This window comes from Sylvia atricapilla, chromosome 5 (assembly GCF_009819655.1).
Source record: "Sylvia atricapilla isolate bSylAtr1 chromosome 5, bSylAtr1.pri, whole genome shotgun sequence".
In the NCBI taxonomy this organism is placed as follows: Eukaryota; Metazoa; Chordata; class Aves; order Passeriformes; family Sylviidae; genus Sylvia; species Sylvia atricapilla.
This window is the reverse complement of record NC_089144.1, coordinates 59,367,503-59,382,237: the sequence shown is the minus strand read 5'-3', so window position 1 is coordinate 59,382,237 and position 14,735 is coordinate 59,367,503. Positions and strand designations below refer to the sequence as shown.

Sequence of the window (14,735 nt, the reverse complement as noted above, 5' to 3'; positions counted from 1 at the left end):
TTATGACTATAATGATGATCCCAATCATACAATTTTTATATATGCACACACATATATGTGTATGTAGTCAACTAATTAGATGTCATTATCCCTTTTATCAGCTTGGGAAACTGAAGCCCAGGGATGTGGAGGGCTTTCCCAGAAGGAGTACAAGCCCTTCATCTCCATGTACTGACTTTTGCACATGGGTCGTTTGCTAAACACTCTGTCCTGACCAACACAGAATTGTCCCACAGTGGTTCAGTCAGGCTGGGGGCCACCTGGCAAAACATTCTGCCTCGAGCTCTATAGAAAGAGCTGGCTGGGCACATGCAGCTCCCTAATAAACTACTCTTGGTGTGGGGTTACCAAAATAACCTACTTGCAGAGGAAGCTTTCCCTAACCCTTCAGTCAGAGGTTAAACCTCTTCCTAGTAGCAGAGGACTTAGATCCCTTCTAAAGTGAATAATGAGAGCACTTCAAAAGAGGTGAGACTTACTCTCTCCTTTAGCAACTTTGCACCAGGTTCAACCAGTGAAGATTTTACCTTTGAGATCTAATTGATTAATTTGTTTCAAACTTAAAACGTTGCAAAATCACTATCCTCATTTACTGCTGATTTTAGCACACTGGTTTCAGTATATGCAGGAGTTCAGCTCCTTGCATGATTTGCGTCTGTTTTGGTTTCTTCTTCAGGTAACTCTGCCTGGTTATTATATTAATCCTTCTTTTGCCAGCAAGAAGCTCACAAGACTTTCCTGCCCTGTGGAGGTGCCTTCAGTCAAGGAGTCAGGCTTGCATCCTAAAGGCACTGCTGTGTGGGTGCATCAGGAACATCTGGGGAAAGGAAGATATCCCTATTCCCAGGCTTGTACAAATAAAGATGTTTTAATCTCATTGTGGCCTTGCAGTGCCTATGGGGAGCTCACAGGAAAAGATGGAGAGAGACTCTTTGCAAAGGAGTGACAGGACAAGAGGCAATGGCTTCACACTGACAGAGAGGAGGGTTAGATTGGATATGAGGAAGAAATTGTTCCCTGTGAAGGCACAGGTTGCCCAGAGAAGCTGTGGCTGCCCCATCCCTGGCAGTGTCCAAGGCCAGGTTGAATGGAGCTCTGAGCAGCCTGGGATAGTGGAAGGTATCCCTCCCCATGGCAGAGGGTGAAAATGGATGATCTTTAAGGTCCTTTACAATCCATTCTGTGACTCTCTTCTATTATGTGACTATACCCACTAGGGAAAGTGCTAAGGTAGCCCTAAACTTCCATTATGCTGCCCCAATGCAGGCAGCTTTGTTCCTGAAGGAACAGGTGGTGATCTCTGTGGAAAACAAGAGTCAGGGACGTACTGTACCTTCCCACTTGGCCCTGCCAGGCAGCTGAATTGCCCTCTACTCCTTGGAAAGCACTGCCCTGGGGTTACTAAATTCAAGCAAGCCTGTGACATTACTGTGTACTTTTAAAAGCAGGTATTGCAGACTCTGCATGTTCAGCAATCATGGCAAACAGCTGGAGTCCTGGAAATACCTTCTGGGCCTGGCAGGACACTGATGGGAGCGTGCTTCCCATGACTGGCTCCTGGGGCGTGGCACACAGATTGCTCTCAAAGGTCATTTTAAATAACTGTACTTACCTTGTCATTTACGACACCAGAATTAACCCCGTGGTCAGTTAGGCTTTTTTTCAAAGCCATTTCACGTTTTGCAGACATGGATGTATCTTTATGTTCTTGTTTCTGCCCTCTGCAGAGCAAAATACACTCCAGACACTTCTCTGCTGTGCAGGAACTCGTGCAGCCCAGGTTCACACAAACATATTTTCCTTTGCAGACACACTAGGAGTGCTCAGGCCATTATCTAATAGCAGCTTGATAGCAGCTTGATAAGCAAAGGTAGCTCCTTCTCCCTCAGAGAACAGAAGCCGAAGGGAACACAGCCTAAACTCTGGCCCTTCTCCACACGCATTCCCATACCCTTCAATTACCTTTGTAGCAGCTATGAATGAATTCTTGCTTATTCTACACACTTTTCTAATTTTAAGCGTATTTTTCCTAGTCATGTTGGTCCATTTGCTTCTACACGATTAATTTCTGACTTTACTCTGGAAAATTAAGTCCAGATGGCAGTGCATTCTACGTGACAGACCCTATATCTGAACCAGAGCACCTGTAAGAGTCTACAGCAGTGGAGAAAACAAACCCCACCACACATTCATGGTTTGAATTCCCTAACTCCCAGCAGATTCTCCCTGGAACAACAGAGGGCACCACTCCTCACACAAAGTGCTAGAAGAGGAGCAGCCCTGCCTTTGAGTCATGGTTCGGGACCTAGAGTATTTCTCTCTCAGTAGGAGATAGGGATTGAATATTCTTCCTCCCAGGAGGTTCACCTCTGCATCTCCTGCTCCCTGTGCCAAAAGCTGCTGTCAGAGACATGCAGACTGTGCCTCCGGTGGATCTTGCTCTACTTTTGCACAGAGTGATTAAGCAGTTAGTTACTGAGAAATAGCTTTAGCTTGTTTGATTTTGAATCTGCACTTGGGGAAGAGGAAACCACAGTGCCAGCTCCTGACCCTGCTCCCGTGAAGATCTGTTTTTATTACAGTGAGTTTATAACATAAAATGCATAAACATGCAGCATATCAGGGCCAGAGCCTCATGTTCTCCTCTCAGGTGATTGTGTTATCTTTTGATCTTGCTGTTCTGTCCAACAGATGCCGCTGCATCAGTGCTGCCACCACCAACTTTTTTGAAATAAAGTGACTTACAAGAGGTTACAAGAAAGATGGAGAGGGACGATTTACAGGGCCTGGAGTGACAGGACAAGGGGGAATGGCTTCACACTGACAGAGAGCAGGTTTAGACTGGATATGAAGAAGACATTTTTCCTGTGAGGGTGGTGAGGTCCTGGTATGGGTTTCCCAGAGAGTGGCTGCCCCATCCCCTGGAAGTGTCCAAGGCCAGGTTGGACAGGACTCTGAGCAAGCTGGGATAGTGGAAGGTGTTCTTGCCCATGGTGGGGGAGAGGAACTGTATGGTGTTCAAAGTCCCTTCCAACCCAGGCCATTCTGTGGTTCCATATCACAGTAACAACCTCATTATTTCAGAAAAATCTAAGTTTAAAAACAGCCTCTACTAAGGTTTTCCCTGATTTATTAACCGTCCAGGGTAAATATGCCCTCAAGGGCTGTAAAGCTCTTGGTCCTTAGTATTTCCTGTAGAGAATTGGCTCATACGTGCAAAATGTTGCCTTCTGGTTGCTCAATGTGCATCGAGCAAAACTCTTGAATGCCAGGACTCTGAACCTCTTGCAGCCCTTTCTGAGAGGACTGGGGAGGTTTAGGTTGGACATTACAGAATCACAGAATGAGCTGAGTTCGAAGGCACCCACAGGGATCATTGAGTCCAACCCCTGTCCCTGCACACACGATCCCCAAGAGTAACACCATGTGCCCAAGAGTTGTCCAAAAGCTCCTGAAGCTGTCAGGTTTGGGGCTGTGACCATCCCTGGGGAGCCTGTGGGGCTCTACAATGATGAGAACGATAATTGCCTCTGGGGGAAGACCCTTTTCCTGATATCCACACTGACACAGCTCCAGCCGTTCCCTGGGTCCTGTCCCTGGTCACACAGAGCAGAGCTCAGGTCCTGCCCCTCCTCTTCCCCTCCTGAGGGAGCTGCAGAATTGCTGTGAGCTCTGACTTCAGTTTCCTCTTCTCCAGCTGAACAGACCAAGTGCCCTCAGCTGCTCCTTGTGTGGCCTTCCCCCTCAAGGCCCTTTACTATCTCCGTGTTCTCCTCTGGACACTCCCTAGCAGTTTAATCTCTTTCCTACATTGCAGTGACCAAAACTGCACACACAATAATCAAGGTGAGACCGCAAAAGTGCAGAGCGGGAAGAATTTGTTCACAGAAAAGGTGATCATATATCGGTGAAATCACCGTCCCTGGAGGTGTTTTAGGAAAGGCTGTACGTGGCACTGGGTGCCACGGTCTGGTTGACGCGGTGGTGTCGGGTCACAGGTTGGGCTCGAAGATCGCACACGACTCTTCCAGCCGAATTGACCCTGCGGTGCTGTCACGGCAGCCTCGGCCCCGCCCGCCCCAGGGGCGGCCATCACTGAGCGGAGGTGGGGCCGCGTGGGGGAGGCGGAGCGCGAGCCGCGCGCCGGCCAATGGCAGCTGCCGCCGCCGCTGGCCCCGCCCACTCCCCTCCCGCCCTCCCCGCGGCGGGCGCGGCCCCGCGCGCACGTGCCGGGCAGCGTGCGCGGCGATCACGCGGGCGCGCGCGTGACGGCGGCGGCCCGAGGGGCGGGCGCGCACTTCGGCCCCAGGCGAGAGCCGGGACGCGCCGGGCGGGGCGGGACCGGCAGGGAGCCGGCCGGGAACTCCCCGGCAAAGTCACCGCGAGGCGGCCGCTTGGTGCCCTGCGGGGCGTCCCAGGGCTGCAGTGCGCGCTGAGGCGCCCGGTGTGTGCGCGGGTACTGCCCGAGCGCTCCTGCCCTCCGGACTAACCCAGCGTGCACCGGTGGGACAGACCTTCGCTTTTCACAGCATCACAGGAGCGTTTAGGCAGGAAAAATCCTCTGAGATATTCGAGTCCAACCTATGCCCGAAGACCACCGTGACAAGCGGACCATGGCACTGGGTGCCACATCCAGTCTTCATTATCCCTGCAGGGATAGTGACTCCATCTCCCTGGGCAGCCAGTTCCAATGTCTCATCGCCCATTCAGTGGAAAAGCTTTCCGTCATGTCCAGCCTAAACCTCCCCTCTGCAGCTTAAGACTTGTTTCAAGCAAAGCATAAAAAGATTTTCTGCTTTAGTTCTTTTCCAGCCTCTAAATCCCGTGCAGAACAAGCAAGTTCAACTTATATGTTAAAAGGAGATAAATTCTCCTAGTGGCAGTCCTGCCAACCCTTCTGGAAATCTTGCTGCCAAGAGAAGATGTGGAATCTTCCTCACTGGAGAGATTCCAGAACCATCTGGATGCAGTCCTGTGTCCTGTGCTCTGGGACAGTCCTGCTTGAGCAGAGAGGTGGGACCAGATGAGCCACTGTGGTCCCTTCCAGCCTGACCCATTCTGGGATTCTGTGAAGTGGTTTTTTCTGCATTTCAGACTGCCTTATTGCTACAGAGTCAGCTCTTGGTGGTTTATGACTGTTTTGATGGACATGCTCATATTCCAGGTCTTGCAGCTGGAACCTAGGGCCCAGCCTTACGAGCTTTGCTGGAAGCTGTGATCTCCATACCACAGAAAATCTGATTGGAGTTGCTACTCACAGGCTCCAAACCTGAAGTTAACGCAGTGCATTCCAACCAAATCTATAATCATTAGGCTCCTGCAGAGGGGCTGCTGCTCCCACCTAGATGTGCTCCTTTGCAAACAACATCGTATGTCAGGAAGGCTGTGGGCCTGCCTGCCACTCACAGAAGGGCTGGAGCCTTGGCAACCTTGTACAGTGAGAATAGAATCCTTTCCGCATCTGTCGGTTCATCTGGCTCTGTGCTGCAGGTATTAATTCAAACACACTTGGGGAGACAATTTTCTGCTGGCTATATTTACGTGGCTCTTTTCCTGAGGTTATTCCCTAGAAATTACTAAGTTATGAGAGTACCTTGCTCACGTCTTTAAAAAACATCTAGCAAAAAGCAAAGTAAAAACCCCAAACGAACAACCAAGAGGGCTTCATGTAGGCAGAAGAAACAACTCTCCTTGGTCCCTATGACCCGGTAGAGCTGCCTTGGATCAAAGTCCCTGGTTTTTTTATGCTGTAACATAAGGGAATCTTCTCTCGCCTGTCCCAGGCATCGCCTGCCATCCTCAGGGGCGCCGGGAGGGCCGTGCAGGGAGGAGAATATTTGCAGCAGCAGCAGCAGGTGCGCTGCCACGGGGCGCCCCGTGAGTTCAGCGAGGCAGAACAGCCTGTCCCAGGCAGGGCAGCTCCCGCAGCCCGCGGCAGCGCCGTCATCGAGGCTGCCGTGAATTCAGTGCTTGTGACAGACTGACAGCCCTGCAGGCTGAAATGCTGGAGCCACGGGAAGGATGCCGAGAGCGGAGCAGCTCGCCCTTACATCCAGCCCACACGTGTCCGGGGCTCACGCAGCTGCTGCTGGCAGCAGGTGAGCCACCAGCTTCTCTCTGCAGCTTTCCAGCGAGCTGTGAGCCTGCAGGGGAACCAGAGACAGTCAGCAGAGATTCCGGCTTTTCCTGAGTGAAACTGGCTTTAAAAAATCCAAGGCTTTTTTCACAGGGAGGAAATTCGGCATTTTTGTTACTTTCTTTCTCAGAGGTTGAACTTACATGTTCATTCTTGCAACTAGAAGGCAGGAAACTTCCCAAAGAAGGCAGGAATCACATGATTGATTCCAGGAGCTGAGGTTTGAAGGGAAGAGGAAATGCATTGCAAGGCCCAGGTTACAGGGCAGGCTAGGAGTTTAGAGGTGCTGAAACACACCTTGCACACAATCCCCAGGCTTGTTGGATGTCAGACATTCAGTCTGCCTCTACTAAAGTGAAAATCAAACAATTGAGGTCCAAAACACAAACTCAGGACCTACTCCAAGGCCCATTGTGCTCCAGAAAAGGACTCACATGGCTTAAATGGTAGGTCAGGCCTTTCTCAAGCAGGGCTGATAGTCAAGTGCTGTAACTGTAACCCTTCCAAATATAAAAATTCCTTGTCTTTCAGTTCGAGGTACAGGATACTGGCTTCCATTGGCTTAACAATCCCAACCATCTTTATTTAACGCACTCTAATGGAGCCTGTCATGTCACTATAATATACTGGATTATAAAAGCTGTTTTTCAGTATTTACGGATTCAAGTGCAAACAGTAAATGAAGCACCCAGTCCTGCACTCTCAGCACTTGCATAAAGGAATGTATAGTTCAAGATGGGAAGCTCTTGTCCACTGTTTCTGTGATTTGTTTTTAACCTCAAGAAAATTGATTTAGGCTCCAAAGAGATCTGAGGAAGCCTGGAATTTAATAATTAAGGCTGACACTAGGGTCCCTCCTGTCATTTGCCTTTTGCCTCCAGCAACAGTGGGTTATCAACCTCAATTACAAACCTTTTTTCCCTGTATTTGCTTTTGTTAGGCATTGGGATTATCTGAACACACATAATTTGTCTTTATGTTTTATGTCATAAAATGTAATAGATTTCACTGATGCTGCAGCTTGGCATAAAGTCTTTTGGCACATTTGATTCAAGGCCTAATAAAAACAAGCCTTCCTCTTACTATACATGGTAAATACTGAAATTAATAAAGGATCCTTCTAAGGATCTGGGTTTATAGCCCAGTGAAACCTAAACTGATTCATATTCCCAAAGGAAAGAAATTTGAAGGAGACCAAAAGCCTTGTTCATGCTCAGGTTTTAAACTGTGCTCTTCAGCAGGGGCACAGCTTTGCATGAAGTGCTTGTGGCTCCACCCTTTGTGTTCGTGTAGTGACCTGGCAGGAAGGGCTTTGTGCTCAGTCAGGCCTTTTCCCTGGCTGGCAGGAGGAGTAGGAATGCACCAGCACCTTCACCCCAGCCTAAATGTTGGCCTAACAAGTGTTAAGCTGTTCAAGTATGCAGGTCAAAGTTACTGAGAGGAAGGGCTGAGCCCAGCTCACTTTCATTCCTGTGACAACACAGGGAGCAGAACCAGATCCAAAGAGAGATGGAGCCAGACAGAGTTTTTCCCATTTCCCTATCTAGTAACTTACTTTGAGAGGTAGAGTGGTGCACTGTAGCAGTCTTTGGTCCATTATTTATGGAAAAAAACCCACATGTTTATGTGTCCACTGGTATTTGTAGATAGCTTGCCTGTATCTCTAATTGAAATTAAATTTACTACAGCTTCCATGTGAAGATGCCTATTTCTCAACATTCCTACTCGAGTGACTTAAAAGGAGTGCTTATTTTTCATCCAATTTATAATTCCTCCTGTATTTTAAGGGATTGGTGGAATTAACACGAGTCTTAGGAGCATTTTATTCCATTCTAACTTCATTCCTTGTCAGTGTAGTCACCGGTACTGGAGGACCAGCAGAGGGAGCACGGAACGTTCCCGTCATCTCTGTCTTACGTAAACACTGGCTACAGTTTGAGGGGTTCCTTGAATTTTATTTCCCTGCAAGAATTTTTGCAAGGAAAGGTGATCTACAGCTCTGCTATTCCAACTGTGGAGGCTTTTAGGGTGCTGCATTTCCATGCCAGGAATGATCTGCCGGCTCCCACCACCCTAATCCTCCTTTTTCCTCTCCCTCCCACCACAAAATACTCGGTTTTCATAGAGTATTTCCAAGCTGGGACACCCATCATTCATTCCTGCAGAGATTATGAGACGTCATTATATTGTCAGGCAAATCATAAAGTTAGTTCCTTGTGAGCAAAGAGAGCTCCCGTGCAGCACCAGGGCTGTCAAGTGTTAATTTTAAAGATTAGTATTTTGCAAAAAGAAGAGAGAAAAAAGTAGCTGTCAGGAAGAAACCTGTGTGTTCCACACTTTGCTTTGTGAAATGTGCACATATTAAACCAGAGTTTGCCAGAGAGAGTTAAAGGAAGCCCAGCAAATTCAAACTCAGATAAAGAAAAAAGTTAATCAAATCATCATCAGCCACACAATCATACAGTTTGAAGCTCAATGCACCAATTATCATCTCTTATCATTGCATTTTTAATTAGTAGACAGCCCCATTTTGTGTATTAAAGTTTTTATTCCTTAGTAAGAATTTTTTTAAATCACAAAATAGTGTGGAAATATTTAGATAATAGAATTCATGGAGTGCTGGAAAATACTGAATATAAAGATTGATTTCTAATATATCACATACTAAACTGTTCTAAAACAGCTGGTTTCTTGCAGACAGGATTTATTTTTTTTTAATAATTTAAGACAGCATAAGCTTGTATCAAGCGTAAGCATCGTAACAAAAGTGCAACTTTTTCGGCAAATCCTCCCAAAAGATATTTAACTCAAAATATCATTAACACGTATTTTTCTCCCTACAAAAATAGCATGTCAGACATCATTAATTGGATGTATTAACAACTATTTACATACAGCCAACTCTGTAGGCTAGTAAGATTTTTTTTTTCTTTTTTTCTTTTTTTTTTTTTCATAACGTTGTTTAAACACAGCGTTTGAGGCAAACAGTAGCAACAGCAGCAGCAGATGCACCAAACGGACTGACGGACCCCGGACACACACACACTCCTCGCCAGGCTGTGGTGTCTCACCTCTTACATAACATTCAAGTGAGATTTCTCACAGTGCTACCTTGGCAACAAACTAAAAATATCTAGGCAAGGTCTTGGTTTAAGCCTTATTATAAAAGCTTTATCTGTGTGATTATCTGGTGTCTGGTTTGTCTCCAGAAAGGGAAATCGCAGTATTTGAGCATGGGATGAGGGAAGAACCCATATGGGAAACTTACCCCAACTGGTTTAATCGTTTCTGATTGCACAGCGAGGTGTTTACCTACGGCCTCCAGTTTGTGTCACTTGGAATTTAGGATAAAATGAGTTCAGGCTGACAAGCTGCTCTGTGTTTTCTTGGGGGAGAGAAGGGGGGTTTCTTTTTGTAGTTCAGTGCAGTAACATTCATTTTATACAGCAAGGTTTGGGGTAAAAAAAAAAATCCCTCGGGAACATACTGAATTAAATAAAGATGGGGTGAGAACAAATGCACTTGCCACACCTGTATACCTTAGCCAAAAAAAAAAAAAAAAAGAGAAATAAACACAAGGTTATGTAATGGGTCTCACCCTCCTTCCCTTGCACACCCAAAACTTGCTGGAGCCAGCGGCATCCCCGGGTGCTCAAGGCACTGCAGGTTTGGGCTCAGGGTGCACCCTCCATGCTCCGGTTCTCCATAAAGTGCTAGCACAGGTGCTGGGCTCTGCCCTTCCGCCCTCGCCTCGCTCCCCGCCCTCACCCTGAACCCATCCAGGTCTCCCGGACAACAAGTGCAAGTTCCCAAGTGGGACTTAGGGACACACTGTATAAACCAAATAAGGTGCCACATTTAATTACTCTACATAGAGAAAAAAAAAGTATCCTTACTATGTTTTCTTCCTTCTTCTTCCTTTTTTTTTTTTGTTTTTTTTTGTTTTGTTTTGTTTTCCTTATTTATGCGTTTATAAAGCCAAACATTAAAAAAATACTGAGTAGCAAATTTTATCTTCGACGGTCCTCTGCGGCGGGCCGCTCCGGGACCTGCCGCCCCGGCAGCGGGGTTCCCCCGGGCCAGGCCCGGCACCCCGCGGCCGCCAGCTCCCGGCGGTCGCCAGCCCCGGCGACCCCTGCCCTCCGTAGGAACCCGGGGGCGCGAGTGCCGGCCCGACGGCCCCTCAGTCCGAGGGGAGGGCAGCGGCGGCGGGGAGCCCCCGGGGCGTCTCACGGGCCCTCGGCGCCGGGCTCCTCGGCAGCTGCGGGCTCGGGCTCCTCGCCGGGCTCGGCGGCGGCGGCGAAGGGGTGCGGGAGGTGGGGTGTCGGGGGCAGCCCGGCGGCGGCTGCCGCCACCTTCTCGGCGGGGCCGAGCACGGAGGAGAGGCAGGGGAAGGAGGCGGCGGCGGCGGCCGCGGCGGCCGCCTGGGCCGGGATGCCCGGGTAGAGGAGCGGGATGGGGGCGGCGGGGTAGAGATACTTCTCCAGGCTGCTTTTATCCAGGAAGGGCTGCATGTAGGCGGCGGCGGCCGAGGGGGAGATGAAGTAGAACGGCAGGCAGAAAGGAGCCGCCGCCGGCTGTCCGAAGGGGGCACCGCCGCCGCCCGCCCCCAGGGCCATCAGCGAGCCCAGCAGGGCGGCGTCGGGTCTGACCAGCGCGGCCGCCGCCGCCGCCGCCGCCGCCGCCTCGGCGCCCCGCGCCGCCAGCCCCGGCGGGCCGGGCATGGGGCTCCCGCCGCGGTCCAGCTTCAGCCGCTTGGGCGCGGGGGGCACCTCGTCCCCCGAGGGCTCCTGCTTGATGGCCAGCGCGGGCAGCGCTCCGCCGGCCGCCGCCGCGGGGCCGCGCTCGGGGCGCGCCTCGCCTTCCCCGCCGTAGCCGCTGTCCGTGTCCGTGTCGGTCTCGGCGCTGAGCTCGGCGGCGTGAGTCCGCTGGATGACGGGCACGCAGTTAGCCTGGCCCTCCGGCTTGTGGCCCGGCGCGCAGGGGGGGGCGGGCGGGGAGGAAGAGGAGGAGGATCCCTTGCTGAGGGGGCCCGGCGGCGGGGAGAGGAGCTGAGGGCCGGGGAGGAACTGCGACGAGATGGAGTGCAGGTGGCCGAGGAGCTGCGCGCATCGCTGCTCGCGGGGGGTCCAGCTCTCGAAGCGGGAGAGGTACTGCAGCACTTCCTTCGCGCACGTCTGAAAGCCCGAGTGGAAGGCGTCCAGGTCGGCCTGCACCGGAGACTTCATGGACCGCTCCCCTGCGGGGGAAACCGAGCAGCGTTTACCCGCGGCTCCGGCGCGGGGTGCCCCACTCCGCGCCCCCCACCCCGCCCGCCCCCGGTGCGGCCCAGCGGCGGTGCCCCCCGGGCCCCTCTTACCATTCTGCAAAGCAATAATCTTCTGGTGCTGCTGCTCTGTTAAGGCTGTTAGCGCTTTTAAGTGCTTCAAAGTCAGTTCCAGCACCACCGCTTTCTCCAGGTGTCCCAGCGTCTGCAAAGGCAAGGGTAGGGGGCGGTTTGGCTACCTCCCGGCACCTTTTGGCTACCGCCAAACGCCGCCTTCCGTTAACTTCGCTGAGACCGGTCCCCGAGGCATTGGGGCCAGGACGGCGGGCGGACAGCAGGCAGGCAGCCCGGAGTCCCGGGGGCTGCGCAGCGGGCAGGCTGCCGGCGCCTGCATCCGCATGGGCATATACGCTCCTGGGCACCTTACCGTCAGTTTCAGATGCTCGGGCAGTAAATCCTTCAGCTGGGCAATGCATTCGTTTATCCTGTCTCGCCGTTTCTTTTCTATCAGTCTATGTGGCAGTTTGTACGTTTCCTAATTAGCAAAACCCGGAAAAGCCAAGTGTCAGGCAGAGTCCCTCGGAACGCCGATCAAAACCAAAACAAATGTCATGCGGACCACATGCCGCGCAAATTATCGTCAAGGCACCGCTCTCCCGGCCGTGCCAGCTCCCTCGTAAACCCACTTTGTGATTCGGGGGGCAAGTTGTATGCGCAGCCCCCCGGGGGTGCTCTTGGGAGCGAAGCTACGCTGCAAAATTCAGCGAACCCCAATTAAGCGGTTAAGCGAGAAGAGAGCCCCAGAAACTTACTCTTACCTTGCTCTCGTCCCTCTTCACGCCTCTTTTGGGCTTGCACATATACAGGGCAGGGTAGTCCAGCCTGGAGAAAAACACAAAGATCTAACATCGGCAAGTGCAGCGACAGCTTGCCTAGCACCTCCTCGAGTGGGCACACGGGCGCCGAGCGCTCTGCCCGAAGGGCCGGGCAAGGGCTCGCCCGGGTCCGCCAGCGGAGGGAGGCGGCGAGCCCCGCGCCCCGCCGGGGAGCCGGCGCCGCTCCCAGCGCTTCGCAGCACTTTCTCAAGAAGACGAAACGCCGTAGAGATACGAGACGGAGATACTGCCCCGGCGCCTTACCCTATAAAATCCCTATGCTCCAGTAGCTGCCTCTCCGGCAAGCGGGAGATTCCTTCATCCATGTCTGGCAGCGGCTGATGTTTCGTCGCTGCTTTTGACTGAGCCTGCGGGATGCTGAGATCAGTCTCGGGAGATCCGCGAGCGACGCTGCGCACATGCAGCCTCCGTCCCCCCTCTCCCGTGCAGTGGCCAAAAGTGTGCGGCGGTTCGTCCCCCCCCCCCCCCCCCGCCACCCTCCGAGTGCCGCCGCTGCCGCTCCCCCCTGCCCGCCTTCGCTGCGCTCCCCGCGCACACGCCCGCAGCTCCCGCCGCCGCCGCCGCGCCTGCCCGCGGGGCACGCGCGCCGCCAGCCAGCCCCGCACCCGGCTCACGTGCGGCGCGGGCGGGGGCGGGACCGGGGAGGGGACGGGGGGGGTCCCGCCGCCCGCCCGGGGCCGCCCTGCGAGACAGCGGCTTCCCCCCGTGTTGCTGCTGCTGCCGCTGTCATCGTCAGCGTTACCGCCGCGGTGACTGCCGCTCTCGCTGTGTTCTTACGATTTTTATGATTTTAATAATTATGAAATAATTTTACTTTTATTACTGTATTTTATTTTTTTTTTTTATTTTTACCCAGGGAAAAGACCGGCCGGTGGAAAACGTGCCCAGGGGAGGAAGGGGGTAATAATCGTGCCCCTCTCTTGGGGAGGGGGCGGTTAGGAGGTCACGTTCGCCATACGTTTTCTATAGGATGCGTGGGCACGAACAGGCGCACACGAGTGTCACTGCGCGGAGAGCTCCCTGGCCGGGCGCCGCCGTGCCGCAGCTCTCGTCCCCCGGTGCTCCCGCCCGGCCGCCGCTGCTCCCGGCAGCTCTCTCTCCCGACCTTTGGACGGGAGCCGGATCTGCCTGCAACGCCAGACCGCGGCAGAAGCGCTCCTTCTATACAGACGGACTCACGTATAAGAGGCACACATATATAAAAATATGTCTATCTCTAATGTAAACACATCTGCTGTTGACGCTGCCCTCGGGCAGCCCGCATCCCTGCGGGGCGCAAGGGGTGACATTGGCGGAGGATTTGCACCGGTGCAGCGTGACCGACCGCAGCAGCCCCGGGACGGGGCGGGGCGGGAACCCCCCCGCCCCCCCGCCCGCGTCCCTGCCCGCCGGGCGCGCCCGCGCAGCCCCCGCTCCCCGCCGGCGGCGGCGGCACCGACAGCCGCCTCCCTAATCCCGTCTCACACTGGTACGAGCACAGGGCCGGCAACGTGACCCGACCTGCTGCCACATCACTGCCGCCGGGCTGCACCGGGCGGCCCTGCCCCGCCGCCCCCCGCTAGCAGGCGGCTGCACCGGGCGGCACCGGGCACCCCCGGCTCGGGCTCCCGGTGAGCCGGGCCCCTCCAGCCCCCGTTAGCCCCGCGCCCACCGCCCCTCGCCGGGCAGCCCGCCAGGACCCTCCCGCCAGTGCAAGGACCCTACTGCCGGTGCCCGAGGGAACGGGATGCTCTTCTGTTTTCCCGTGCCTCGGGCAAAGGCGCTGTCTGTGCGTGCGTGTGTGTCCCCGCGTGTGCGTGTCGCGGCGTGTGTGTCCCCGCGTGTCCCCGCGTGTGCGCCGTGCCTGCACGCCGGCGCGCCATGTGTGGCCCTGCAACGTGCGGGGTGTGCGGCGTGTGGGGGAGCGCCGCGGCCCCGGCCCCACGTGCGGGGCGGGGGGAGCCGACACCCCCGACACCACCACCCCCTCTCAGGGCCGGGCTGGCGGGTTCCTCTCCGATATTCCCGGCGGGAACCGCAGGCGGGAAATGTCAGCTGAGGCGATCCATAGCGATGTGTTTATCCCCGCCGCCAGAGCTGACCGCTTGCTTTTTATTTGATTCAGTTCTGCTCCCTCCCTTCCGCGGGCTCCGGCTCTTGGAGGTGCGTGACCTCCAAACCCGGTCTCCCGCAGAATCCGGCGGCTGGGGAAGGCGGGGGAATTACCCCAATAAACACCAAACACGCCCCCGCCCGCCAAAACAGAGACGGGAACCTCACATCGTTCCTGTCTAACGACAGTGCTTTACAGGTAATCTGGCCAGGAGCGTAACTCGTGATTTTTGCGTGCGCGGGGAGGGCGTGGGGGGGGCGGGGGCTGCCGAACCGCACTGCCCCTCTGTAAAGTGCGAATGAGGTTTTAGGAGCAGCGAAGGCTCTGATGAGGTGTTTGAGGCTC

At 53.9% G+C, this 14,735-nt stretch overlaps 1 protein-coding gene across 1 annotated transcript; it reads right to left on the bottom strand.

Annotated features, from left to right (window-relative positions):
- Positions 1 to 8,823: 8,823 nt before the first annotated feature.
- Positions 8,824 to 12,747, bottom strand: BHLHE41 (basic helix-loop-helix family member e41). The gene is made up of 5 exons (XM_066319664.1): positions 12,542 to 12,747; positions 12,221 to 12,284; positions 11,830 to 11,937; positions 11,496 to 11,607; positions 8,824 to 11,375 (listed from the first exon to the last, which is right to left on the bottom strand). The coding sequence occupies exons 1-5, from the start codon at positions 12,601 to 12,603 to the stop codon at positions 10,366 to 10,368; spliced, it is 1,356 nt and encodes a 451-aa protein (XP_066175761.1). The 5' UTR covers positions 12,604 to 12,747; the 3' UTR covers positions 8,824 to 10,365.
- Positions 12,748 to 14,735: the final 1,988 nt, after the last annotated feature.